At 42.6% G+C, this 25,880-nt stretch overlaps 8 protein-coding genes across 8 annotated transcripts; 4 read left to right on the forward strand and 4 right to left on the reverse strand.

Annotated features, from left to right (window-relative positions):
• Window positions 1-419: 419 nt before the first annotated feature.
• On the reverse strand, window positions 420-1,397 carry FPOAC1_002394 (uncharacterized protein; the record flags this gene model as incomplete). The annotated part of the gene is made up of 4 exons (XM_044846974.1): window positions 420-610; window positions 664-765; window positions 811-1,043; window positions 1,099-1,397. The coding sequence occupies 4 exons, from the start codon at window positions 1,395-1,397 to the stop codon at window positions 420-422; spliced, it is 825 nt and encodes a 274-aa protein (XP_044712890.1).
• A 728-nt stretch (window positions 1,398-2,125) lies between these two features.
• Window positions 2,126-2,898, forward strand: FPOAC1_002395 (uncharacterized protein; the record flags this gene model as incomplete). Its single annotated transcript, XM_044846975.1, has 2 exons — window positions 2,126-2,653; window positions 2,794-2,898. 2 exons carry the CDS (start codon window positions 2,126-2,128, stop codon window positions 2,896-2,898), a joined length of 633 nt encoding a protein of 210 aa, XP_044712891.1.
• Window positions 2,899-3,898: 1,000 nt separating this feature from the next.
• On the forward strand, window positions 3,899-4,693 carry FPOAC1_002396 (uncharacterized protein; the record flags this gene model as incomplete). The annotated part of the gene is made up of 2 exons (XM_044846976.1): window positions 3,899-4,278; window positions 4,339-4,693. The coding sequence occupies 2 exons, from the start codon at window positions 3,899-3,901 to the stop codon at window positions 4,691-4,693; spliced, it is 735 nt and encodes a 244-aa protein (XP_044712892.1).
• Window positions 4,694-5,000: 307 nt separating this feature from the next.
• On the reverse strand, window positions 5,001-6,830 carry FPOAC1_002397 (uncharacterized protein; the record flags this gene model as incomplete). Its single annotated transcript, XM_044846977.1, has 6 exons — window positions 5,001-5,064; window positions 5,207-5,633; window positions 5,683-6,170; window positions 6,219-6,480; window positions 6,537-6,757; window positions 6,811-6,830. 6 exons carry the CDS (start codon window positions 6,828-6,830, stop codon window positions 5,001-5,003), a joined length of 1,482 nt encoding a protein of 493 aa, XP_044712893.1.
• A 10,454-nt stretch (window positions 6,831-17,284) lies between these two features.
• FPOAC1_002398 (uncharacterized protein) lies at window positions 17,285-18,345 on the reverse strand (the record flags this gene model as incomplete). Its single annotated transcript, XM_044846978.1, has 2 exons — window positions 17,285-17,417; window positions 17,498-18,345. The coding sequence occupies 2 exons, from the start codon at window positions 18,343-18,345 to the stop codon at window positions 17,285-17,287; spliced, it is 981 nt and encodes a 326-aa protein (XP_044712894.1).
• Window positions 18,346-19,128: 783 nt separating this feature from the next.
• FPOAC1_002399 (uncharacterized protein) lies at window positions 19,129-20,124 on the forward strand (the record flags this gene model as incomplete). Its single annotated transcript, XM_044846979.1, has 2 exons — window positions 19,129-19,198; window positions 19,247-20,124. 2 exons carry the CDS (start codon window positions 19,129-19,131, stop codon window positions 20,122-20,124), a joined length of 948 nt encoding a protein of 315 aa, XP_044712895.1.
• Window positions 20,125-20,798: 674 nt separating this feature from the next.
• On the forward strand, window positions 20,799-22,689 carry FPOAC1_002400 (uncharacterized protein; the record flags this gene model as incomplete). Its single annotated transcript, XM_044846980.1, has 5 exons — window positions 20,799-20,963; window positions 21,013-21,391; window positions 21,438-22,003; window positions 22,050-22,393; window positions 22,677-22,689. The coding sequence occupies 5 exons, from the start codon at window positions 20,799-20,801 to the stop codon at window positions 22,687-22,689; spliced, it is 1,467 nt and encodes a 488-aa protein (XP_044712896.1).
• Window positions 22,690-22,752: 63 nt separating this feature from the next.
• On the reverse strand, window positions 22,753-24,908 carry FPOAC1_002401 (uncharacterized protein; the record flags this gene model as incomplete). Its single annotated transcript, XM_044846981.1, has 2 exons — window positions 22,753-24,755; window positions 24,806-24,908. The coding sequence occupies 2 exons, from the start codon at window positions 24,906-24,908 to the stop codon at window positions 22,753-22,755; spliced, it is 2,106 nt and encodes a 701-aa protein (XP_044712897.1).
• Between the last annotated feature and the right edge of the window lie 972 nt (window positions 24,909-25,880).

Genomic DNA, 25,880 nt, shown 5'->3' on the forward strand with positions numbered 1-25,880 from the left:
AGATGGGTCAAGTCAACACAACACGATCTTGTACTGTATCTCTCTATACCGAGAACAGTCAAGGCCGGCACTCATTTGAAACTGTTTCCTTTGTCATTCTTTTCCTTTCAACCCTCGTTTGTCACTTTTCATTGAGTCTTGGTGGTACATTTGTTTTGGATCTTTGGGGTTGTTTGAGTAGCAAGCGGGTACAACATGTAGAACGGTTTTTTAAAAGATGAGACGAGCGACGCGATATTTGTATCAAGATTATATATGGGTATATGGGCATGTCTGATTTAGATAAGAGATGGAATTATGGTATTTATTGCGATGGATCATAATAGGTATTTATTTGATAGTTCTGGAATAAAGATAAATTGAATGGATTGTCTTCAAATCGTGAGCCTCAACTACCAGGTCTGTCTAACTTGTGATGTCTACTGTGCTGTGTATCCTCCATCAACCGGCAGACACACCCCAGTGATCCATCTTGCCTCTTGACTCGCGAGGAAGATGGCTGCGCCCACAAGGTCCTGTGGTGTACCTGTTCCATGCAGTGGATGCTTTGCGCGGATGCTTTCCTTGTCGTGCATCTTGATGGTGTCGGCGAAGATGGCTGTCTCAGTGTCTGCGCGACTGCATTAGTAAACAGCCTTGCATCATAGCAGGGGGTAAATATACAGCCAGGACAGATGGCGTTGCAGTGGATACCGTCTTTTGCGTAGTCCAATGCAACGGAACGAGTCAGGTTGGACACTGCTCCTTTGGAAGCAGCATATGAAGCTGTTCCGTTAGCTAGCCGTTGCCTTTGGCTCAGAGTAAACTTACGGACGGTATATCCTCCAACTATACCAAAGATGGATGAGATATTAATGATCCACCCACGATCGCCAGACTCGTTCGTCTCCTGTTTCAGCATCTGAGCAATGGCATGCTTGCTGGTCAAGAAGATTGATTTTAGGTTGACAGCCATGGTCAAGTCCCACCAATCTTCTGGAGTTTCGTGAATTCTGCATGGTGTCTTGCCTGCCTCGATCGAGATGCCCGCGTTGTTGACCAATCTGTACCCTGTCAACATATCTGCATTCTCACCACAGCATGAGTGTAACAACTTACACATCCACTCGGCCAAACTGGATCACTGTTCTAGTGATGAGTTCCTCCACAGCAGTACTTTTGCTAACATCTGTCTGTACAAAAATAGCTTTGCCGCCCTTATGTCTGATCAGTTCATCGGTGCTTATGTCTTCTTCGCTATTCACGTTTGCACGTGCAACCTGTTGTAGATCTGCGCAGACAAGCAAGGCTCCTTCACGTGAGTAGCCTAGTGCTATCGAACGGCCGAGCCCAGAAGAGGAGCCTGTCACGATACAGACTTTGTCCTTGAGTCGTGTTCCAAGTGTTGATGTGCCCATGGTTGATAAAGAAGTTAATTTGTGGTGGTTAGATGTGATTGAGCCTTCTGCTATTTATGTACATGATTCGAGGCTTAAGGACATCGGAAAGAATGCCGTTGTGAGATGCATCTCTGAAATGAGGCCCGACGAGTCCATCAAACGGCAGATAGTGGGTTCCGATGTCGAGTTTGGCGTTGCAGTGCTTATCCGTAAACGGGCATCAAGGCGAATGTAACTAAACTGGCTGAAATTAGGCAACAGAATTCTAAATCTCACAGGCAATCAAGCCGAACAATAATATCGTTCTCTGACGATTAAGTGTATCATTTGTTCTCAGAATTACCCAATATCATTTGCCCCAAAGGCTGAACATGACATTGTATGACTTGCACAGTCTCCTTCACTTTTACATTCCCGACGCCGTAAATTTACGCAGGCCTTGTCAGGTCACACAAGTCCGACACCAGCACTTGTTTGGTACTCAATAAATATACCTATTAGATCCATGTTTGTGATTATGTGACCCAATGGAGGCTGAATTTGTGTGAACAAGATGGACGCTGTAACTCCACATTTAGCGCTCGGTTATGGTGTGACATTGTGTAGGTACTAAGGTAGGTTGGTAAACAATTACTCTGAAATAACCAACAACCAATACCAATTTAAACTTACGTCACTTAATCTCAACACTTTCTTTCATTCTCTAATCCAACATCATCTAGCACTGCCGTACAACTCTTGTCAAAATGGTCTCTAGTCCTGGCTCACCATGCGATTCTGACACTCGCGAGCGGAGATGGAACGATTATTGGACGGCCCAGCTTAAGGAACTCCCTGTATTGCCCAGCCCACGACCTCGCGCCCTGACACCTGACCTATCTTCTGACTCTGGGGTCAATTCAGCGCCGACGCCACGTTACCAAGAGTCTTCCTTCTGGTTCAAAGTTCCGCCTAATATTCGAAGAGACATCCTTCGTCTGGCCTTTGGTGATACACGTCTTCACCTGTTTATCGATTGCGACCATCCTGATGTCCCTCGTGAGCCGTCTCAGAATCTTCATTGCGACATTGCTCGCGGTCCTCTAGATGATAACAACAAATCAAAGCGTCGTATCAATCGCCTTGTAGATAAGACACAGCCACAAAAATGGCAGTGGTGGGGTTCAAGATGCCATCGCGTTCATCCTAGTGATACCGGGAACCTGGGCCCCATGACACGAGGTGGCTCTCGAGGCCCATGGACTGACTACTGCCGAAATGGCGGGAGTTCAGAAGTTTGTGAAGCCTGGAGACGTCAAGATGGGTCATCGGCGTGCCAAATAGGAGTCATGGGCTGGTTACTGTCCTGTCGCCAAAAGCAAGATGCTCCGTCACTTCCCACCTTTCCATTATCTGCACTAACGAAAGTCTATAGTTATATGGAGACTATAGATATACTCTACTCCGCCAATACTTTGATATTGGAAGATACGTATGCGCTGAAGCATCTCCCGAAATTATTGTTACCACAAAGACTTAAGTTAGTGACCTCCCTTGAGATCACTTGGCCGATACGATCCTGCAGAACGCCCGACTCGGGGGATTTTTGGGCGGATGTGGACGTATACAGTTTCGACCAGTTGTTAAACTTTCTTTCTCTGTCCCAATTCCCCAGCCTTCGTCATCTTTACGTATATCTCCCCTTGGAGGACGATCATGACCTATTTTATGGCGACCACTTTGATCATATGGACATAATCTTGAACCGCTTGGACCCATTTGTGCGGCAGATGACTCATCTAATCGAATGCTCATTTGCGTTACCCAAGGAACTTTTCAAACGTGCATTCTACGATGCAAAAGTGGTGCATAACGAGGGCGTCGAAACAAGAATAGGCTGGGGCTCATACAGGCAGATCTGGAGAGATGTTAATGGAAATATGACAACAGTAAAGCTTCCATATCAGGATAATTATCCAGGCCGGCCCTATGGCGTTCTTCAAGATCATGAGACAACTACTGGTTACTGGATCCTGGAAGGATCAGAAGAAACTGCATACTTTAGACACACTGATGAGTTACTTGCCAGGGGTGGGGTTTTTGGAAGCCGTGTTGGAGTGTGAGGAAAGTAGTTTCTACCTGAAGGAAGTCACAGTACCAAGTAGACTCAGACATCGGACCTCTACATGTTGAACTTCAACTTGACTAATTTTTCTCTATTTTAATAGCCTGTCGCATTGAAGATCTTTTCTACTCTGCTAGTAGTCATCACCCTTGCGTGCTGTCAAAATAAAAATAAAAATAAAATACAGAATGCAACCTGGAATCGATAGTCTCTCAAACTATTAACACTAGCGTGGAGCTAGTTCAGCCCCAGACCCTTCTTGAAATTTGACAAACAATTATGTAAATAGGGGCCAAAGACCATGAAAATATCGATTTGTTCTGTTCTGTCTGTTTTTGCAACCTCTTCTGTTCACTTGCCTTGCGCTACTTTATTAGTCGCTTCCATTCGTTTATAATTGATTGTCCTTCTCAAGATGCTTTCTCGTTCCATTCTCGTTGTGGCGGCTGCCGCTATCAGCTTCCTCGGAGCCGAAGCTGGCCCTTGTCGGCCGACTACCGTCACAAGCTCGGCCGAGAGTGAGACCTCGTCGACTGTTGTTCCTGTGTCTGAGTCCACTACGTTGACAACCTTGATCGAGACTACCTCCACGGCTGTGGCTGAGACCACATCGACTGTCTCGGACGAGGTCACACCGACCACGCTTGCTGCAAGCACCACGACTTCCGAAGCACCAAACTGTGTCGAAACTCAAGTTGTTTCCAACTCAGGCTTCGACGAGAACAACGATCTTTCGCCTTGGGCTAGCAGTGGAGGGGTGACTAGTAACGGCGCTTATTCCGCTCCCAATGCTGCGTAAGAATCCCCGATGATGCTTGAGTCAGTATTGGTGATAGACGCTAATGCCCAGCATAGATCCTTTGGGTTCCAGTTTGGTCAAGGTTCAAATCAGATCGCCCAGGATTTGCTGACTCTGGATGGTGATTATAAATTATCTTATCGATGGTCTGTACCTACCGTAAGTGGGCTCACAGGATTCGGTTGTGTTATCCAACCCAAGATCGGTAGCGACGCACTTCCCGCCGCTTATCCTTATGCACTTTCAGGTTGGACTCCGGAGAGTCTGACCTGGTCTACCAGAGGCACTTCTGTTGAAGGAGCCGCTATCTCAATCCAAATTGATTGCTCTGGAGAGTACGATGGCCTCACTGTCCTTCTCGATGATATTACCTTGACTCGAGACTGCGGCAGTGCAGTTCGCGGAGACTAATGTTAGATAACGCCCATCATGGCAACGGTTGCGAGTGTAAAGCTCCAAACCTGATCTACTTTCCACCGCAGCAAGCAATATTGAGCTATCTCGTTCCCGGGAACATTTAGATTCGTTCTTTAAAGACTGCATTTCATAGATAACTAATTATCTTTTGGCCACTCATCAACTAGTTTCGCCCTGTGAAACCTCGTCGTCCATCCTAAATCCCTTTCCACATCCCCCAACAGGTTTAAAACTGCATGTTGTTCTTCCTTTTCATAAAAGACTTGTCCTGCGACAAAAAGTGCCTGTACAGAATTGGCCCTCACCGGATCACTCGGATCAGCGAGGCTGATTCCGCAAATCTCCTTTGCGTAATGGCGAACATCCTGTTGGATTCTCCTGTATGAATTCAACCGCGCCGAAACAGTAGAGCGTATGAAAGTGGATTCTTGTGGTTGGTTCACGAGCAGTAGTATCATTGCCATGTGGTAATTTTGCATGGTAGCAGCACAAATCGGTAACTCGTACCATACCTGATCGAAGGCGGCGAAACACTGCTGTGATGACAAGTCTCTTGATGGATATGGTGTTCGTGCATATGGTGTAAAAGTCCTGGGAAGACTCTCATGCCACTTTTCAAATTCAGCCATCAATAATTCCCAACGCTCAAGTAAACGCTCCTGAGTCACCCCGACTGAAGGCCGCTGACCATGGGGTAGTGCATAGTCTGTAGGATTGATGGCGTCGCCCGATGTGAGATGGTTTGAAAGCTTGCCTATCAGCCATGTCAATTCATTGCTTTTGGTATCTTCTTCTATATCAGCTGAGGTCCGAATATCTACAGAGCACAGAGGGCTGAAGGGCATCAAAGTGCCGTCTTCTGTAGTTGCAAGACCCGCGTTTTGCCAGAGGCGGACGTCTTTCAAGTCGAGTCGGGTCTGCGTTTCGCTGATAACTATTATTTGTGAGACATAATACTGATAGATCAACAAGGCTAGTCTTACATGCGCATAATAAATCTTGCCTCGCCAAATTCCAGAGAATAGGCCCTTGTATAGCGGTCCTGGGAATCACTATTGGTGAGGCGAGGTTCGAAGGATCTTCTGTCGACTTGAACAGCGGTAAAGCACTCAAGTGTGCCCTCCATGCCGTTCCGGGTGCATCCATAAGTTCATAGATGCATAGAATTGCAACAGCCGCTAGCATATCTTCTTTCTCACTGAGGTCATTCTCGTAGGTTTGTAAGTCCACTGCGCTTCTCAAATGATTGATGGCTTCGTCATAGTGTCTTGCAGATTCATAGCGCCAGTCATACGACAGCCAGAGGGTGTCTCGGGGTTCTGAACTTAAGCTTGAGTGGGACTTGTTCTTCCTGAGACGGTATAGATGCTTTGCAGCAATAGCGCAAATGGCAGATTTGAGGAGGGGACTCGAAGCGGCTTTGACGGGGACTTTGCCAGAGAAGTAACAACCAGTATCAAATATGTCGAACCTTGTATGGTTAGCGTCCGGGGTATGATCTTTTGTCCAGGGAACTCACCAAGTACCGGGCCCTTGTTTGTAATGCTTTATCAGATGGAGCGTCGCGAGTCTCGAATCAGCAACATGCTTGTCATGACTGGGTGTCTCTTCTAGAACAGGCTCCTCTGCATACGAGTCGCCATTAATGATTGAAGAACCGTGATCTCCCCAACACCCCGATGCTCGATATGGCGTGACGGGTGTTTGTTCTGCCGAGAAAGTGGCATCAAATATTGTGTCATCCTGCTCAGCATAGGGATCCTCTATATAGACGAAATGAACTAGAAGGTTCTCATAAGCAACAAGTACCACGTGTAGTGAACAAGTTCAGACATACGTTCTTCGGGAACATGGAGCCAAATGTGATCGTCATCAAAGACATGCTGACCATCTCCGGAACCAAAACTCAGGTCGTCATTCTTACTTTTCCCACCATAATTCTGGAATGGCCGAAACACTGATCTTCTAGAGTAACTGCATGATCGTGAAGATTTGGTGCATGCCCCACATATCGGCTTGTTTTCATCACACTTCAATTTCCTGCTTCTGCATGTTTCACTGGGAACCTCGGATCAGCTTATTCGTTGGGAGCGTGGTAAGGGAGGTCTTACCAGCCTGAAAAGGAGCGCATTGCTTTCTTGGTTGAGAAAGTGAAGCGAGAAGTGCAATGAAGCAAATGAGGTTGTTGAGCCGGGATGTTTATATCAGGTCCATCTAGTTCAGATTTGTTGTCAGTGGATCAATTGTGATGTTTTGGAAGGGAAATGAAGCCGAGGGAGCTAGATCTAATGAAGTCATCAAGGCGAGGAGGGGGAACTGTGGGGTGAGACACGAATACTACAGACAAGACCTGACAGATTGATAAGCGGGGCATGGACACCAAGGGGCGCCAGTACCTGCACAGCTAGCTATGCATATATAGTTATATAATAAATTATATAGCTAGCTATATATATAATAATATAACTAATTTTAAAGCTATATATATATCTTCTCCTTAATTTAATTATTTAGCTTTTTTTAAAACTATTTAAAGCTTTTTTTAATATTATATAATATAATTAACTAATTATAATTATAATTTATTATTTATAAATATATTAAAACCTAGTATTTTATTAATTTAGCTATATTTTTAATATTATAATATTATTCTTTAAGTTATAATATTATTAAATCTATTTTTCTATATTAATATATAGTTAAATTATAATATAAATTTATATATATATATTTAACTTTATAAAGCTATTAAATTATTTTAATTTTATATTAAATTACTATATAAAATAATATTTAATAATATCTAATAATAATAACTTAAATAATAAATCTAGCTTATAAATCTTAAAGAATATTATAATTACTTTAAATACTTAGATTCTTTTTAATTTAAATAATTAATTTATACTTTAGCTTTCTATAGCTAATAATAATATAACTAGCTTTCTTATAAAGTAAATAGCTAGCTTTTTTAATTTAACTCTTAATATTATAAAGTATATTAAAAAGAATAATAATATTATATTATTTCTTTTTAATTTCTTTATATTTTAATATTAAGTATAATAATATTATCTTAATTACCTTTAATATTTATATTAACTTATAATAACTTAAATTTAAATTATTAATACTATATAATATTATATAAATAATTAGCTAATTATATAGACTATTATATTATATAGCTATTAAGTTAAAAGAATTTAATATATAAAGTAAATTAATAATATTATAAATTAATAATAAGCTTAATTATATTTAAATATTTAGCTTTTTTTTATTATAAATAGCCTTATTAAGTATAATATATATTTATAAATAGTAAACTAGTTAATTCCTAGATTAATTTAATTAATACTAGCTATAAGAATAATAATATATATTTTAATAATTAAAATAATATAATTAAATAGAATATATATTAACTAGGTAAGCCTAAAGGGTTAAGTAAACTAGATTTAATAAGAAATATAGTAAATAGAGGTAATTAAGGTAAATTAAAGTATTTATTATAATAAAAATTAATATCTTTATATTTTACTAATACTTAAGGCTATAAATAATTTATATAGCTAAATAAAGTTAATTATATAAATAAAATCTAATTATAAATTAAAGTTTTATAATATATTTAAAAAGTAAAAAAAAAAAAAAAATAGTTATTATATTAAGATAATTAAAGTATTAATTAATTATATTTTTTTTTCTATTTAATAATATTTAAATTAATTAAATCTAATAATAAAAAATAATTTAACTATAAAGTATTATTTATTATTAAACCTTTATAAAGTAATCTTATTTTAATAATAAAGATTTATAATTATATAATTAAAAAAAAAAGTAATATATTAATACTATAATTAATAAGTATATTAATTAAATTAATTAAATTAATTAAATAATAATCTATATACTTATTAATTTACTTTTTTAAGCTAATTTTAAATATATTAAGTAATTAATTATTAAATAAATAAAACTAAGGCTAAATATTACCTTTTTAATTACTTTATTATTATAATACTAATATAAGATTACCTCTGCTTATAACTCTACTTATAATAATAAAGGTATTTCCTTATTATATTAAATAAAAAGATCTTTTTACTTATAATAGCCCTTTTTTTATAATATTAATAGCTTTATTAAAAGTTATATTATAATCTATATAGCTATTTATCTCTTTAATTATTTAATTTCTTACTTTCTTAAATCTAAATATAAGCTTTATATACTCTTTTATTTAATAAGCTTACTAAGCCTATTTATAAATTATAGTATTATACTTTAAAGGAAACTTTATTACCTTATAATAAGCCTTATTAATTAATAATACCTTAATTAATTAAAAAGTATATTAAATACCTTTTACTTATATATATTTATAATATATTTAATATATATATACCTATATTAAATATAATTATTAATTATTAGCTTTATAATAAAGCTAAGGCTTAAGATTAAGCTTTAATAAAAAGAAATTTAATAATATTATTATATTTTAAAAAGGGTTATTTTCCTTTATTATTAACTTTAATTTTATTAAGCTAAGCTATACTTTATTTACCTTAAGATTATTAAATTAATTAATATATTTTTATAATACTTTTATATATTCTTATTAATTATAAGAGCTATAAATAAAAGGCTTTTTCTTAGGCTATATTAATAAACCTTTAATCTCTTTAAACTTATAAGGCTTATACCTTATAATTAATATTAATAATTAATTAAATAATATCTTATTATTTTACTATTAATATAATTTAATAATTATAAGTAGATTATTAAAATAATAAAGATATTAATATATATAGAAATAAGTAAAAAGATTTAATAATTAATATAATAATATAAATAATATTAATATATATATATATAGTAACTTAAGAGATTTATTAAATACCTCTATATAAAGAAATAAATATTTAAATATTCTCTTTTTTTAATATTCTATTTCTAATAATACCTTATAAAATACCTAGCTATAGACTTAACTATAAAGATATTTAAATAGCCTTATATATTATTAAGGTATATTATTTAATTTATATACTTAATTACCCTTAAGTATAATAAGCTAGTTAAAAAGAATATAATTAATAACTTTAAATACTTTAAATAGATTAATTTATAATAACTTATTATATTTTTATTTAATAAAAATATAAATACTTTTAACTTAAAATATAGCTTAATAATTAAAATAAAGAATTCTATTTATAAAGGCCTTAATAAATATATATTTAAAGAGATTAAATTAACGTGCTTGATAAGCGAGTGAGTCAGACAAGCGAGTGGGTCAAAAATCCCTCACCTTACAACATTTCAATCTGATCAGATACTTCTTAACCAGCAACTATGTCACAGTCTTCAAATGAAGCTAGAATTCTTCTTGCCCTTCAGGCCCTTCAAAATGACCAAAATCTTAGTCTCCGACGCGCCTCAGGTATATATAAGGTTCCATTTGAGACCTTACGCCGCCGCCAAAATGGCATTCAATCACGACGTGATTCCGGCCCAAACTCGCGGCGACTATCTGATCTGGAAGAACAGACTATAGTTCAGTTTATTCTTGACCTAGATTCGCGAGGGTTTCCCTCGCGAATCCGTTTTGTGGAAGAAATGGCCAATTCTCTACTTGCAGACCGCGATGCATCACCTGTCGGCAAGCGCTGGGCTCATAACTTTATAAAGCGACAACCAGAGCTAAAGACGCGTATCTTTCGGAGATATGACTATCAGAGAGCTAAATGCGAAGATCCGACTATTATTCGTGGCTGGTTTCGGCTTGTACAGAACACAATCGCTAAATACAGTATCCAACCAGGTGATACCTGGAACTTTGATGAGACCGGCTTTATGATGGGCCTTATACAGTCCGGGATGGTAGTCACAGGCTCAGAAAGGCAAGGAAGGCCAAAATCAGTGCAGCCAGGAAACCGTGAATGGATTACTGCAATTCCAGCGATAAATGCCGAAGGTCAATCGATCCCGCCGTTTATCATTGGTTCAGGCCAGTATCATCTTGCAAACTGGTATCGAGAAAGCAACCTCCCCGGCGATTGGGTTATTGCAACAAGCCAAAATGGATGGACAAATAACGAGCTGGGTCTTGAGTGGCTAAAACACTTTGATCGATCAACAGCGAAGCGATCAGTTAGTCTCTATCGTCTCTTGATCCTCGATGGTCATGAAAGTCACCACTCTGTCGACTTTGAGAGATACTGTCAGGATCACAAGATCATTACACTTTGTATGCCTCCTCATGCATCCCACCTACTCCAGCCTCTCGATGTCGGGTGTTTTTCAGTACTGAAGAATGCTTATGGTCGAGAAATAGAGCATCTGATCAGATGCTCTATAACCCACATTTCTAAGACCGAGTTCTTCCCAGCCTTTTATGCCGCTTTTCAAGCTACCTTTACAGAGAGCAATATCCAGGGGGCTTTTAGGGGAGCTGGAATTTATCCTCTTGACCCAGAAACCGTCGTCTCGAAGCTTGATATACAGTTACGGACTCCAACGCCTCCTGGGGAGGCAAGTCAACCACCAAGTCCATGGGTTTCAAAGACCCCAAAGACAGCAACAGAGGCTCAATCTCAATCTGAATACCTTACCAGACGAGTTATTATGCATAAGAGCAGTTCCCCAGAGTCAATAATTGAGGCTATTAAGTCAAATACAAAAGCAACATTGGCAGTTATGCATGAGGTTGTCCTATTAAGAGATCAGGTCCGAAATCTTGAAGAGGCAAATGCAATACTAAGCCGGCGCCGGAGGGCAAAAAGAACAAGACTACAGAAAGGAGGAGCGATGACTGTACAGGAAGCATTACAATCAATTGATCAGATAGATGTGAATACGCAGGTAGTGGCAGAATCATCAAGAAGTGGTGGTCGAGGAAGGTCGGTTGGACCGGGTGTTCGGCGTTGTGGTGTATGCGGCAAGACCGGGCATAACGCAAGAACATGTCAAGAGGATATTCAGGCCTCTGGAGATGAGTATAGTGAGTAGTTATAGTCAATTGAATGAATTGAAGCAATTTTATCATCTAGATAATAAAGAGGGTTAAGATTTTTGACCCACTCGCTTATCTGACTCACTCGCTTATCAAGCACGTTAAGTCTTTAATAAATAATTAATTTTTTAAAGATTTAAATAAGAATATTTCTTTAGAAAGACTATAAGATTTATTTAATAGATTTTTTTTATTATTAATTTTATAATATTAAATTACTTCTTAAAAAATACTTTTTATTTTATATTACTTTTAAAGTTATTATAATCCTTTTTAAATATTAATATATAATAGCTTAAAATAGTATTATTAATATATTAAAAATATAAATATATATTAATTTTAAAAACATAAATTATATTTATAATAATATTAATATAAATAAAGGCTTAATTAATTAATATAATACTTAGAGATTATATTCTATTTATATTATATAATTAATAAAGGCTTAAAAGTATTTAAATAAAATTATCTTTATTTTCTTTATTAAGAAATTTAAATATAATATAGAAAGTATTTTTAAGGCTATTAATATTAATAATATTAAGAAAAAAAAAGTAATATTTATTAGTCTTATATATATAATTAAAAATAAAGACTTTAAGATATAATTATAAATAAGATAATAACTTTAAATAAGTAAATATAATAAACTTAATATATATATTATTATTAATAACCTTTTTATATTAAAAGCTTTAATTAAAAAGGTAATTAAAAAAGGCTTTAATATAATCTTAACCTTTAAAAAACTTTCTTTTAGCCTTTTTAATATAATTATAAATATTATTATTTAATAATAAAATAGCTTTAGTCTTTTTTATTTTAATAAAAAGATAATTCTTAATCTTATAAGGTTTAATTCTAGCTTTAATTATTTATAAGATTATTTTTTAATTTATTTTAAAGATTTAATAATAATTTAAATAATTTATATTTTTACTAAAGGTTTTAAAGTAATTATATACTTAATAAAAAGTATTAAATTAATATATAATAACTTAATTACTATTTTTTCCTTTTTTTATAATAATAAAGAATAAATACTTAATATAATAAAATAAAGTTTTTTTTTTTTATTATTATTAAGAATTTATTTATTCTTTTTAATATTTTAATTATATATATATATAACCTTCTTTTTATTACTTAAGGTCTTTTATAACTTTTTAATAAAAAAAGTATAGCTTTTTAATTTTATTTATTTATTTGTCACGGGCTGAGTCCGGCGGTACGGGTGGACAGGGAACGCTTCGGGCGTAATAGGTTCTATTGCTACGGATAGGCACTGCAGGCAGGTCAGGCTCTATTAACAAGACGTAGCTCAAGGAGCTACGTTCAGGATCTGACTGGCGGTCTAACTAAGGTTACGGCGATAACGCTATCGCCACGTGATCTGATCCACTTGTGGCTCTAGGGTAGGTTGGTCTGACTTCGAGCTGTGACAGTGCCCCCCTCTTTAGCATCGAGCTCTGCCGAGACGGGCTACTGTGGTCCGGGCTTGTCAGGGTATCTCCTGTGGAAGTTCGCCACGATCTCTGCAGCATTCTCCACGTAAGCAGCAGGGACTTCTGTTGGGTCTGCATATCCGGCCCATTTCACAGTATACTTCAGCCTGGGGCGGCCTCCTCGGCCTCGTCTGTCCCATCGGGAATCCACAATGTCTTCAACCTCCCACTCTTCCACTCCTTCGGCTTCTACTGGCGGTGGCGGGTCTACGTTCTGACCGGGCAGCGGATTGGTGGCAGCTGGCTTTAGCAGGCTCGTGTGAAACACGGGGTGTATCTTCATGCTGGCGGGCAGTTCCAGTCGATAGGCGTACGGGGAGATGACCTTGCCGATCTTCAACGGGCCGATGTTCTTCCAGTCTAGTTTCTTCTGTGGCCTAAGGGTCTTGATATTCCTGGCGTCTAGCCACACTGGAGTCCCCCTACTTGGTATCGTCGGGCAGGTCGTCTGTGTCGGTTCGCTTGGGCTTCGTAACGGGCTTGTGCGGCAATGCTTTCTGATCTCAGGTGCTCTAGGATGTCGTTCATCGTCTTTGCGAACTGTTCTGCGTCTCTAGTGGCTGGGGTTCCTCTGACTGTAATCGTGGGTTCAAAGCCCATTCGCGGGTGGAATCCATAGTTTGCAAAGAACGGAGATACGCCGGTGGTTTCGGATTTCAGGGAGTTCGCTGCGAACTCGGCCAGGGGGAGCCATCGGTTCCAGTCGTCCTGTAGGTATGACACGTAGGCTCGCAGGTACTGTTCCAACACAGCGTTCAGGCGTTCAGTCTGTCCGTCGGTCTCAGGGTGGTAAGCGGTGGATAGTAGCGAGCTGATCGACAGTTGTTTGGTGAGCTTCTGCCAGAACTCCGCTACGAACTGGGGTCCCCGGTCCGATACTATAGTCTGTGGGAGCCCATGTAGCTTCCACACTTCCTTCAGGTAGTAATGGGCTGCGTCTTCGGCATCGCAGGTTCCTTTGCATGCGATGATATGTCTCATCTTGGTCAGGCGGCAGGCTATAATCAGGATGGCGTCATTTCCTTCGCTGGGCGGCAGATGTGTGATAAAATCCATTGACACATGTTGCCAGGCTCGTTCGGGGATAGGCAAGGGTTTCAGCACACCTTGCTTCGCTTCTCGGGCTGGGTTGGCTCTTCGACACGTATGGCAGTTCTTAACCCATTGTTCGATGTAGGCCAACATTCCGGGCCAGTAGTAATCCCGGGAAAGCAGGTCATAAGTGCGGGCACGACCTGGGTGTCCTGCTATAGGGTGTTCGTGGCAGGCTTTCAGCAGGGCGGTCTTGAGGGCGTCGTGGCTCGGGATATAGATGCGGTCCCGGTACAACAGTCGTTCCTGGACGATCTTGCACTCTGCAAGCGTAATCTTCGGGTGTCGCGGTGCGTCGGTCCTGAGGGCTTGTAGTATCGACTGCAGGTCTTCATCGGTCTGGTATCCTTCGTTCAGCAAGCGGTCGATCTCTTCTGGTAGCTCTATTGAGAGTGACGGCTCCTCGGGTGTTGGTGCGGGTTGGTTCTGTTGTAGTGGGTGGCGGATGCGGGCTCTCTGGACTCGTAGCGGCGGAAGTTGCCAGTTCTCTTTCTTTAGTACCACCTGGCTTTGGTGCGCTAAGCGCTCATCCCCCTCTTTAGGGAGGTCTTCTGACCTCCTGGTCAGGGCATCGGGTTTAACTCCCTGTTTCCCAGGTCGATATGTGATCTGGAAATTAAATCGGGACAGGAACTCAGACCAGCGGGCTTGTCGTCGGTTAAGTAACTTCGTCGTCGTAAAGTACTCCAGGTTCTTGTGATCCGTGATCACTTTTATCGGTGAGGGTGCCCCTCCAGTTCGGGTCTCCATTCTTCGAAGCAGCGAATAATGGCCATGAGTTCCTTATCGTAGATCTCGTAGTTGCATTCCGTGGACGTATGCTTCTTGGAGAAGAAGGCTACCGGGTGCAGCCTTCCGTCATCGTCGTATTGCGACAGCACACCGGCGGATACATAGTCAGAGGCGTCTGTCTCCAGGATTACGTCCTTCGTCCAATCGAAGGGGCGTAAGATCGGTGCTGATGTGAAGGCTCCCTTCAAGTCTCGGAAAGCCTTTTCGCAGGTTTCGTCCCAGACGAACGGTACGTCTTTCTTTGTCAGGTGGTTCAACGGGGCTGTAAGCTTAGAGAAGTCACGGATGAACCTCCTGTAGAAGTTCGCAAATCCTGTGAAAGCTTGTACATCTGTCAGGCAGGTCGGGGTTTGCCAGTTCTTAACAGTTTCGATCTTTGCAGGGTCCATTCGGATGCCGTCTCGTCCCACGATAAGGCCTAGGAACTTGGTTTCCGTAACCATGAATTCGCATTTGGCTGGGTTTGCGAATAACCCGGCAGCTCTCAGTTTTTCAAGCACCATCTTTAATTGCTCGACATGTTCTTCTCGGGTCCGGCTATAGATCAGGATATCGTCCAGGTACGCAGTGCAGAATATATCCAGGTATTCCCTCAGCGCATCATTAATGTACCGCTGGAAGGTCGCGGGGGCTCCTGTTAGGCCGAAGGGCATAACCAGTGACTCATATAATCCGAATCGGGTGCGGAATGCTGTCAGGTACTCCTGGCCTTCCTTGATACGCAGATTATTGAAGGCCGATACGATGTCAATACGGGAGAAGTATTTCATACCAGACAGGTTATTCAGGGATTCTTTGATCAGGGGGGAGCGGGTAGCGGTCCTTAACCGTAATATTATTCAGGGCTCGGTAGTCCACGCAGAAGCGTAGACCACCGCCGGGTTTCTTGACGAATAGTACCGGGGAGGCTACAGGCGACGAGCTTGGGCGGATGAATCCTTTACGCAGATTCTCGTCTAGCCACTCTCGTAGGGCTGTCAGTTCGTTCCGGGACATTCCATACAAGGGTCCAAACGGCAGTTTTCCTCCTGGGGTTAGCTCGATGTGGTGGTCTCCAGATCGGTGCGGTGGTAGCTTCTCTGCCTCCTTAGGCGAGAAAACGTCCTGGAACTCTCGAAGTTCTTCCGGCAGCACGAATGCCTCTGGCTCAGGCTTAAGCAGGTAGTCCAGTTGCTTCAGGGTGACGGTGAAGAGGCGGTAACGGTCCTTCTGGCTGTATATTCGGGCGGTTCGCAGGGAAACCGGGAGGATATCCTTTCCCTCCAAGGCTGGTGGGATACTCCCTTTCATCTGGCGCATGAACTTCTTCGGGACGGTCTGTAAAGCCTTAATCCTTGTAGGCTTGGTTGGGGTGTTGCAGAATTTCTGGCAGTACGGGCTGTTAAATGTGAACGTGTGGGCCGCGAAGCCCACCTGCGGGTCGTGTTGCTTTAGCCAAGGCATTCCCAGGACAATAGGGTAGCTGGCTAGCTGGGTCACGTAGAAGATCATGCTCTTCTGCTCGTGATCGGCAATGCGGAGTCCGGCGCGGACGTAGTAGGCGACCTTCCCGCTCTCGGCAGGTCGCCCGTCGAACACTTCAATCTCGAAGGTTCTCTTCAGGGGTCTAAACTTCAGGTTCTGGGACTTAGCCCAGCTCTCGTCGATAAACCCTTTTCCTTCCGCTCCGCTATCGGTCATAGCGTAAGACGGAATTGGTTCTCTTCCGGCCACATTGAGGCTGGCAGGCAGTATCATCAGGTTCGAACGTTGGTTGTTCTCGTTCTCAATCGGGATTCCATGAACGGAGGCGGCGGACAGTTTAATCTTCGGTACAGTAGGTGCGGGGAGGGGAGCCTGGCGCCGACTTAAGACAGGCTCACCCCGTTTTCCTGGCGTCCTCGGGAGTGTCTAGATCGGCGGGAACTGGCGCGGCTGGATGTAGGCGAGTGTGGAGACGGGGGCTGGCTGGTGCGGTTGGGGCTATAAGCGAAGGTGGCTTGACGGAGCCTGGTTGGACGTGTGTCAGGTTCGGGACAGTCGCGGAGGTAGTGGTTGGCTGAACCGCAACGGAAGCACTGGTTGTTCTCCCGTCGTTGGTTAGGGCGGTTATAGCGGCGCTGATTGCTGAGGTCCATAGGTTCTCCGGCTGGTTGGCGGTTTTCGGGGGCTTCTCCTCTACGAGGCGATGGGGACTTCTTTCGGAGTGTCTGGGGGTACTCCTTCAGCGGCATATTCGTCTTTCGTGACGCAGGCTGTGGCTCCGCTGCGAAGCGGCGTCGTCGGTTTTCCAATTCTTGTAGGAAGGTGGCTAGGTCGTGATATTTATAGCTAGGCGGTGGGTTGTGTATAAGCATTCCGCGTAGTTCTCGGGAGACAGCTTGTTCCAACAGGGTAGGGAGGGCCTCTTCTGACATTTCTCCTTCCAGCGCGAGGCGTTGGAACTCGGCGAAGAAGGTGCTGAAATCCTTGTGAGTCTGGCGAAGGCGGAATAATTCGGCGCGGGCATTATTGATCCGGTTCGGGTCTCCAAAAGCGCGTTCTAGTAGATCGATAATATCCTGGTAGTCGGGGAGTTGGCATTCACCAGCTTTAATGTGCGGTAGGACTTGTGCATAGGCGCGTCCCTTAAGACGGCCAGTTACATAGGACATTCGGGCGAGGCGTGTCGGGAATCGGTCGTGGTTAGCTTTTAGTTTTGAGTGTATCTGGGAGACGAAACGGCGTAGGTCGCTCCGTTCGCCCTCAAACTTGTCAGGGTCGGGTAATCGTTCGGTAAGACTGGTTGATTCGGTAGATCGGGAAGAAGGCGGAGGAGTCGTTCCCATAGGAGTCGCTACACGAAGCTCAGCGGGAGCGCTAGTCTCGGGGGGTTCACGGATAGTAGGTACGGTAGGTCGGGTGGCATCGAGGGCGCGACGTTCGGCGAGGCGGGCCTCGAAGATGTCGTCGTCCTTCCTCTTTAGGGCCTTCTCGTGTTGTTGCTCAGTGTACTCGAGCTGGGCTCGGGCAAAGTTACGCTCAGTGGTGATTTGTTGCAGGGATTGTTCGAGTCCTTGATGTTTATCCTTCATGTTCTGGGTCTCATTCTCCAGCTGGGATATACGGTTCTGGGCGTTCTCGGCGTAGGTATAAACGTTCCGGAAGTATTCGAACCAATCGTCTAGGTGTTCCGGGGCATGGTCACGGAATGACTCGACGCTGTCCGGCAGGAAGGGCGGGAGCGGGCGGGCAGACATCGCGTTCGGTGTCCAACGGTTAGGAGCTACGTAGTGTCACGGGCTGAGTCCGGCGGTACGGGTGGACAGGGAACGCTTCGGGCGTAATAGGTTCTATTGCTACGGATAGGCACTGCAGGCAGGTCAGGCTCTATTAACAAGACGTAGCTCAAGGAGCTACGTTCAGGATCTGACTGGCGGTCTGACTAAGGTTACGGCGATAACGCTATCGCCACGTGATCTGATCCACTTGTGACTCTAGGGTAGGTTGGTCTGACTTCGAGCTGTGACATTATTAATATCTTTAAAAAGTTTTTCTTAAGAATTAAATATAGCTTTAAATAAAAAAATATTATTAAAGAAATTATTAATATTATAAATAATTAGATTTATAGTATTAATACCTTAAGGATAGCTAAGTATTATTATTATTAATTATAAAAAGAAAAATAAATTAATTAAAATTAATAAAATAATATTAAAATAAAGAAATATAAAATATATATATTTATATTTAATTAATTTAATTAAAAGTATATAAGAGGGAAAAGCTATATATTAAAGGAAAAAGTAATATATAGATTCTATATATATAGCTAGCTATATAATTTATCATGTGACCGTATATGTACAGCTAGCTGTACAGGTACTAGTACCCGACACTAAGCTGATATTAACTAATGCCGGGATCACTTGTATGTAGGTACCATATATAACCTTGACTACACTCATTATAACCGTTTAAGGACTGAGAATCAACTTAGACATTTTTATCATTCTTGTTTACTTCATCTTCATACAACGATGACCTCTCATTCTAATAAGCCATTCTCCGTGTCTGGCAAAACTGCCATTATCACTGGAGCTGGTTCAGGTTAGTACACCAAAGTGACTGTAGGGCCAATAGACTAAACATTTCAAGGAATCAACTTTGAATTTGCAAAGATTCTATTGTCCAAGAACTGTAATGTTACTATCGCGGATCTCTCACTTCGACCAGAAGCCCAAGATCTAGTGTCCCAGTACTCGTCATCTTCTTCACCAAGGGCAGTCTTTGTCAAAACAGACGTAACATCCTGGAAAGATCTGGCCAACGCTTTTAGACTTACGATCAAAGAATTTGGTGACTTTGACGTTGTCTGTCCTGGTGCAGGTGTCTACGAGCCTACGTGGTCACATTTCTGGCATCCACCAGGGTCTCCTGAGAGTAAAGATGATTCAGAAGGTGATGGCTACAAGTTGCTCGACATCAACCTCACTCATCCTATTCGAGCCACTCAAATGGCCATTTCCTACTGGCTGCATGGCCCCAGCGAAAAAGCATCGCCGGAGAATCCAAAGCGGGTTATCCACATCTCTTCTATTGCCGCTCAAATCCCTGTCTTTAGAGCACCCATGTATGGCGCGAGCAAATTTGGAATCACAGGCTTTGTTCGATGTTTAGCAAATCTCGAACTCGTCGGTATACGAGTCAATGCAGTTGCTCCCGGTGTGGTACGGACACCTCTGTGGACAGAAGACACTGAAAAGATCAAGTACGTGAACGAGGCGCAAGATGCGTGGGTCACGCCTTACGAATGTGCAGAGGCAATGCTGGAATGTATGGAGAGCGACAAGCATCTTGGAGGCACTGTATTGGAGGTTGGAAAAGATAATACCCGCCAAGTCCAGGTTTTCAATGATCCGGGGCCGGACTTTACGGATCCTACCAAGGGATTCTCAACCAGTAATTGGGAAGAAGGGGATGCGAATGTTTGGAATTGGCTTGGTGAGAAGAATATCTGGGGCTTCAAGTTGTGATTTTGAGTTGCAAGCCTTTCTTGCACCCAATGGCTAGTCAGTTTGCTGCTGTGATAACGAATACGAAACTTCCATATCTGTGAAATTTATTTCCTTCAAAGTATGTCCTTGTATGTCAACGTTGCTATGAAAAAGATGGCTTTTCAGCTTCACTTTTACTCACCAATTATGATAAATCACTCGCATTTTGTAGTGACGCCCATGCATGTGCGGGTTACTGAATTTAGTAACTGACGGTAGTCAAATGACCTTGAACGTCTGAGTTGTTCTCTTTTCCCCTCTCACGCCATCATTTTATTCTGATTCATTGCAGGGATACCCATATCAATTCTGATTCATTGCATGAAGCTACCCCACGCAAATGGAACCCCCGCTTGCTGTTGTCGGCTTATCTCGTTGCTGGGAAGCCGAAGTTTAACTGATACCCTTTCGGCCGAGATTCCCAAGATTGATGGTTGAAAGTGGCGTACCTGCACCACCTCGGCTTGATTACTGTTTTGAGTTGGGGAAAGTCGTCGATGTAATGGCTGCAAATAATGATCACGACACAGGAATCATCAAGGAAATGGATTGATATCGAGGTAAGATATCAAGTTAGCATATAAATAAAGTCAAGTTCTACCGAGCTGAAAATTCGATAATACTTTTGTTCTACTACTTTCTTGCGAACCATCATGGCACAGACGGACGTCCTCATCATCGGAGCTGGAATGTCAGGCATAGGCCTCGGCGTCCAACTCATTCGCAAATTCGGGACCAGAAACTTTGAGATTATCGAAAAGAGTTCCGCTATTGCCGGAACGTGGAATGTTAACAGTTATCCAGGCTGTGGATGCGATGTGAGTGAGCTCATGCATGAAGGAAACTTCATTTGACAATGTAAATCAGGTGCCGTCTCATTTCTACTCTTACTCCTTCGCTCTCAATCCGAATTGGTCACAGAAATATGCTTCGCAGCCTGAGATCGAGGCTTACTTCAAAGGCGTTGCAAATAAGTATGACATAGGAAGGCATGTCAGACTCAATTCGGTCGTCGAGTCTGCCAGTTGGGATGAGCATACCGGTATTTGGGAAGTTTCTATTCGAGATCGTGAAACATCAGAAGTCAATACACGTCGCACAAAGGTACTTGTCTCTGCAGTTGGTGCGCTATCTATTCCCAAAGAGTGCGACATTCCTGGTGCTTCAGACTTTGAGGGACGTTTATTCCATACAGCAAAGTGGGATCATTCTTTTGATTGGCATAGTAAAGACGTCGTTGTCATAGGTGAGTAGATTCCAAGACCATGTCATTGCAGCACTCATAATTATAGGTAATGGGTGCAGCGCAACCCAAATTCTCCCGGTTATCAGCTCGGGAGAAACAGCTGTCAGAAAAGTGACACAATTCGCAAGACAAGCGCACTGGCTATCCGAGCGCCCAAACCCTACTTACTCGTCTACCTTCAAGTGGATCATGCGATGGATTCCTTTCGTTATGCGCATCTACCGTGCTTGGCTATACTATCAAAAAGAGAGGGACTTTGCAGGTTTCCGCATCACAAACGGGCTCAAGATGCGAGACAAGTGGACAGAGGAAACGGTTAAGTACATACGAAAAATGGCTCCTGATCGATATATCGACTTTTTGATCCCAAAGACAGAGATAGGTTGTAAGAGGAGGGTAAACGATACTGGTTATCTTGCTTGTTTGCACCGAGATAACGTTGAGCTGGTGTACGATGACCCGATAAAGAATATTGAATCCAAGGGTATCAGAACGAAATCCGGCAAGTTTGTGGCTGCTGATGCAATCGTTCTAGCACACGGATTCGAGACTCAGACACCTCTATTTCCTATGAAAATATACGGGAAAAATGGAATCACCATCAATGAACATGTCAGTCTTTTCCATATTTATGCTAACAAGATACTGACATTTCCAGTGGAATCGCGTCAGTGACGGAGCAGCATCATCTTACTTCGGGACCTGTGTATCGGGCTTTCCGAACTTCTTTATCATGATGGGTCCCAACACGCTCAGCGGCCATCTCTCAGTTATATACACCACCGAATGCCAATTCGACTTTACCTTGTGCGTTATCCGACGTGTCCTTGCGGGTAAGGCAGACATCGTCGAAGTCACAGCCGAAGCCGAACAACGAGATATAAATGATGTACAAAAACAGGCAAAAGAACTGGTATGGGCTACAGGGTGCACCTCGTGGTTCATCGATGAAAACTCAGGCAGAAACACTATCATGTTCCCGGATTGGCAGTTTATATTTTGGTGGAGAAGTTTTCTTATTAATTGGCACGATTTAGAGTATCGGAGGGTTGATGGGAAACAATATGGAGTATTTCCATCGGAATGGACAACGTGGCTAGTTGTTTCTGTTTGGTTAGTTGCTTTGGCATATCTTGTACCGGCATTGAGGTCGTAAACACTTTTTATAACTTCAAAAGAAAACATAACAGTATAGTGATCCAAGGAAGGAATTTGATAATTTGCATCAATTTAAATACTGATCCAATATCTCTACTCGGTATTATAACCTGCTAACTTGTGATAGCAATGCAAACTAAAGACTCCAAACAATGCTAATCCAATTTTACCATCACATCAAACTCATTAAATCATCCTCGTTTCTAAAGTTTAGGCCCACTCTTGCTCGCACAGCAAGAAGCAGGCTCTTCCTTCTTCTCACCGAAAGCGTCCTTCGAAGCAGCATCAACACAAAGCGCCGAAGGTGGAACCCACAAACCAGGGTTCTTCTGATAGAAATTTGATGCTCGCAGCATGACACTAACAGGCTCAGCAGGCATGACAGGGAAATCCTCCGTTCGTGGAAAATGTGTCAATCCAAACTGGATATAGCACACGATATCCGTGTTCTCGATGGGCTCGTCTCGATTCACCCAATCAACGATGTTGCTGTTGTGAGGGTGGTTCTCGATACCAGTGGATTGACAGACGTAGTCACCAGCGGGGAATATCTCGTAGTCCTTATAGGGTGTCACCCAGAGACTCTTGCGCGCAAAGGCAGCGCGGTTGTAGACTACACTGCCAGGCTTTGCCAAAAGAGCGGGACAGTTGTTGTTGAGGATCTTGTAGGCGACGGGCTTCTTGGCGGAAGGGTTGATGCTGTTGGGATTCGTGATAGCCCAAGAACGACTTGTCTCATGGCAGTAATTTGAAGATGCGTCCTTGGCAGTCTTGTAAGGTGTGTTCTTGCAGTAGAAGCCGTTCCCGTAAGGATTTAGTGGAGATCCGACTTCCTCTTCTGAGGGAAGAGCGTCATTCTGAACAATTGTGTTGTTGGGGCCATCAACTTCGGGGTCGACACGGAGAGAGAAGATGTGCTGGTGGTTGTGGGCGTTGATTGTGGGAGCCACTTCAGTACCGTATGGGGCAGCTGTCTCGGAAGGGTGCATGCAGTAGGTGTTCAACATGCCAGTCAGCTTGATCTCAAGCTTGTATGTTCCGTCGAGTGTGAAGGTGTGGTAGAAGCCGTATTCGTAGTTGGCAGCTGTGATGATTTGAGAAATGATAAGCTTGCGATCACGGGCGGAGATGACACTGCCGTCTCGGTAGTCGGTGTGCTTATATAGAAGACCGTTGTCTTCTTCGTGGATGCAGATGGCGTTCTTGATAACAGCGGGGTCACCCTCGCCAGTGGCCATGACAGCATCGAGGTAGTGAATAGCTCCCTTACAATCACATCCCAGCTTCAGAGAGTTGGTCATGAGACCTGTTCCATACTCGCCGACGTCAAAGGCGTGCTTGCGGTGGTGAGGAGGATCGGGGTTGCCGTAGGGAACGACCATCTCTACAACACTGATCCTGTTGAAGAGAGTGCGCTCGCGGTGCTCGTGGTGGTCTTCCATGCGGACATCTGACAAGACAATACCTTCGCGGTAGTTGAAGCCAATGTGCATCTTGTAACCTGCCCACGAGATCTCGTTGCCGCGCATGCGGAAAGACACGCCTTGGGGTTGTGTGATGTTGATGGGCTTGAGAGTGCCATCGATGTAGTTCTCACCGATGAACTCAGGCATATAGTTGTGGGGAGTAAGAGGAATCTTGGTTCGCTCGCCGTTGACAAGACGGACATCGACAGCGAGAACCTCTTCCTTCTCCGTGTCAAGAACGACGGAGAAGTCGAGAGGGTGAGCGTACTGGTTGTCGTTGGGCGAAGCACGGTAGTAGACCAAGCCCTGCTGAAGACGTCGCTCATAACCCCAACGATCATCGAATCCGATAGCCCAAGCATCGATGAAGATCTTCTCCATATCGGTGATCCCAAGCTCCTCACAAGCGCGAATGACTCGAGGGTCCTTGCGAGCAATGCGTTCGCAGACATCAAGATCCTCAAGGGTCAGGGTAGGGCCGACGTCAGTGACAGGCTTCCACTCTTCGACCTTGCCCTCGCGGATGTTGGCAATGACTTCAGCGACCTGGCCGGTTCCGCGCTCAATCACAATGGCGAAGGCGCGACGAGCAGGGCGAGGGCCAGTACGGGCCTTGAAGGCAGCATACTCGGCCTTTTTAGGCTCACGAAGGGTGAGACAGTTGAACTTGAGAGTCTTAGGGCTTGCATGGTCACGGATGAGTTTTGTTGCGGCGCGGATCTCATCAATTGAGAGGGGATCTATAATTGTAAGCAGTCAATTGGGTAGAAAGGATAAAAAGGCAAATTACCAAGAGGATGAGTATGCTCAATTTGAGACAGATCGGGAGCGTCGTCGTTGGGCTCTTCCCGGAAGATGGTGTAGCCGGCGATAGAAGTGGTGTCTGGAATCATGATGAATGTTGTCTGGACTAAGCGACTGTTCCATACGGTAGATGTAATGCAAGGTTTGCAAGTGTTGCAAGTCTTAATTGGTGTTGTGTTGTTGTTTATGAGTTGTAGCTTAGAGTAAGCAAGTGAGACAAGCTTTGTTGATCTTGGACAGAAACAATAACTTTGATTGAGGATGACAGCTTCTTATAGACGATACAAGTACAAAACAGTATAGAACAAAGAAGAGGAAACAGAGTCCACTGTAGCGCCGCCGTTCCATGACACCGCTCCGCTCCCCATCTCCACTCTCCGCCTTACAGTGACTCCGCTGATCTGTATGTAAGACGGGCACAGGAAACAAGACGTTGAGACTACGGGGCCACGCTATGGAAAGTTAGCCGAGATCAGATCTGACTTGTTTATGCTATCTGTTACCCCAAAAGCGCAATACAATTACATTTTTTGTTAGATCCATCCCCGGCAGTTACACACGCTATATTGAAGCTATCCGAACAGAGGCATTGAATGGAACAAAGTTGCCAAATGAGGGGTGACCCGCCAATTTCCTTATCTTGCTGTTATCTAGCAGACTGGACGTGTTATTGGAAGCATCTTGTTTGCCTCGTTTTGCCTTGCATCTGCGTGACCTGGAGGAGGCTCTGTCACTTGACACCCTGCAGAGCCAATTAGGCCAGAGCTTCCCCTCATTTTGTGTCTGTCTAACTGTTTGCAGTAGCTGTTTCTCAGCTTTCGTACCCTGTAACTTGTCTGAGTAAAGCTAAACCCGTTTGGGGTATTATTTTGAAGGTTTTGGTGACAGACAGACGATAAGAAGTTAAATGCACCGAGATAACCGAGCAAGGTCCCATGCTCTTTGCCACAAGCTGCTCAAGACATGTCATCTCACTTTGATACGACCGGCCCGGTTGATGGAAGTCGCTGAATTACCTAAGATTGCAACGGGGAACAATCCATGATCTGACTGGCATCGCA

This window comes from Fusarium poae, chromosome 1, assembly GCF_019609905.1.
Source record: "Fusarium poae strain DAOMC 252244 chromosome 1, whole genome shotgun sequence".
Lineage (NCBI taxonomy): Eukaryota > Fungi > Ascomycota > Sordariomycetes > Hypocreales > Nectriaceae > Fusarium > Fusarium poae.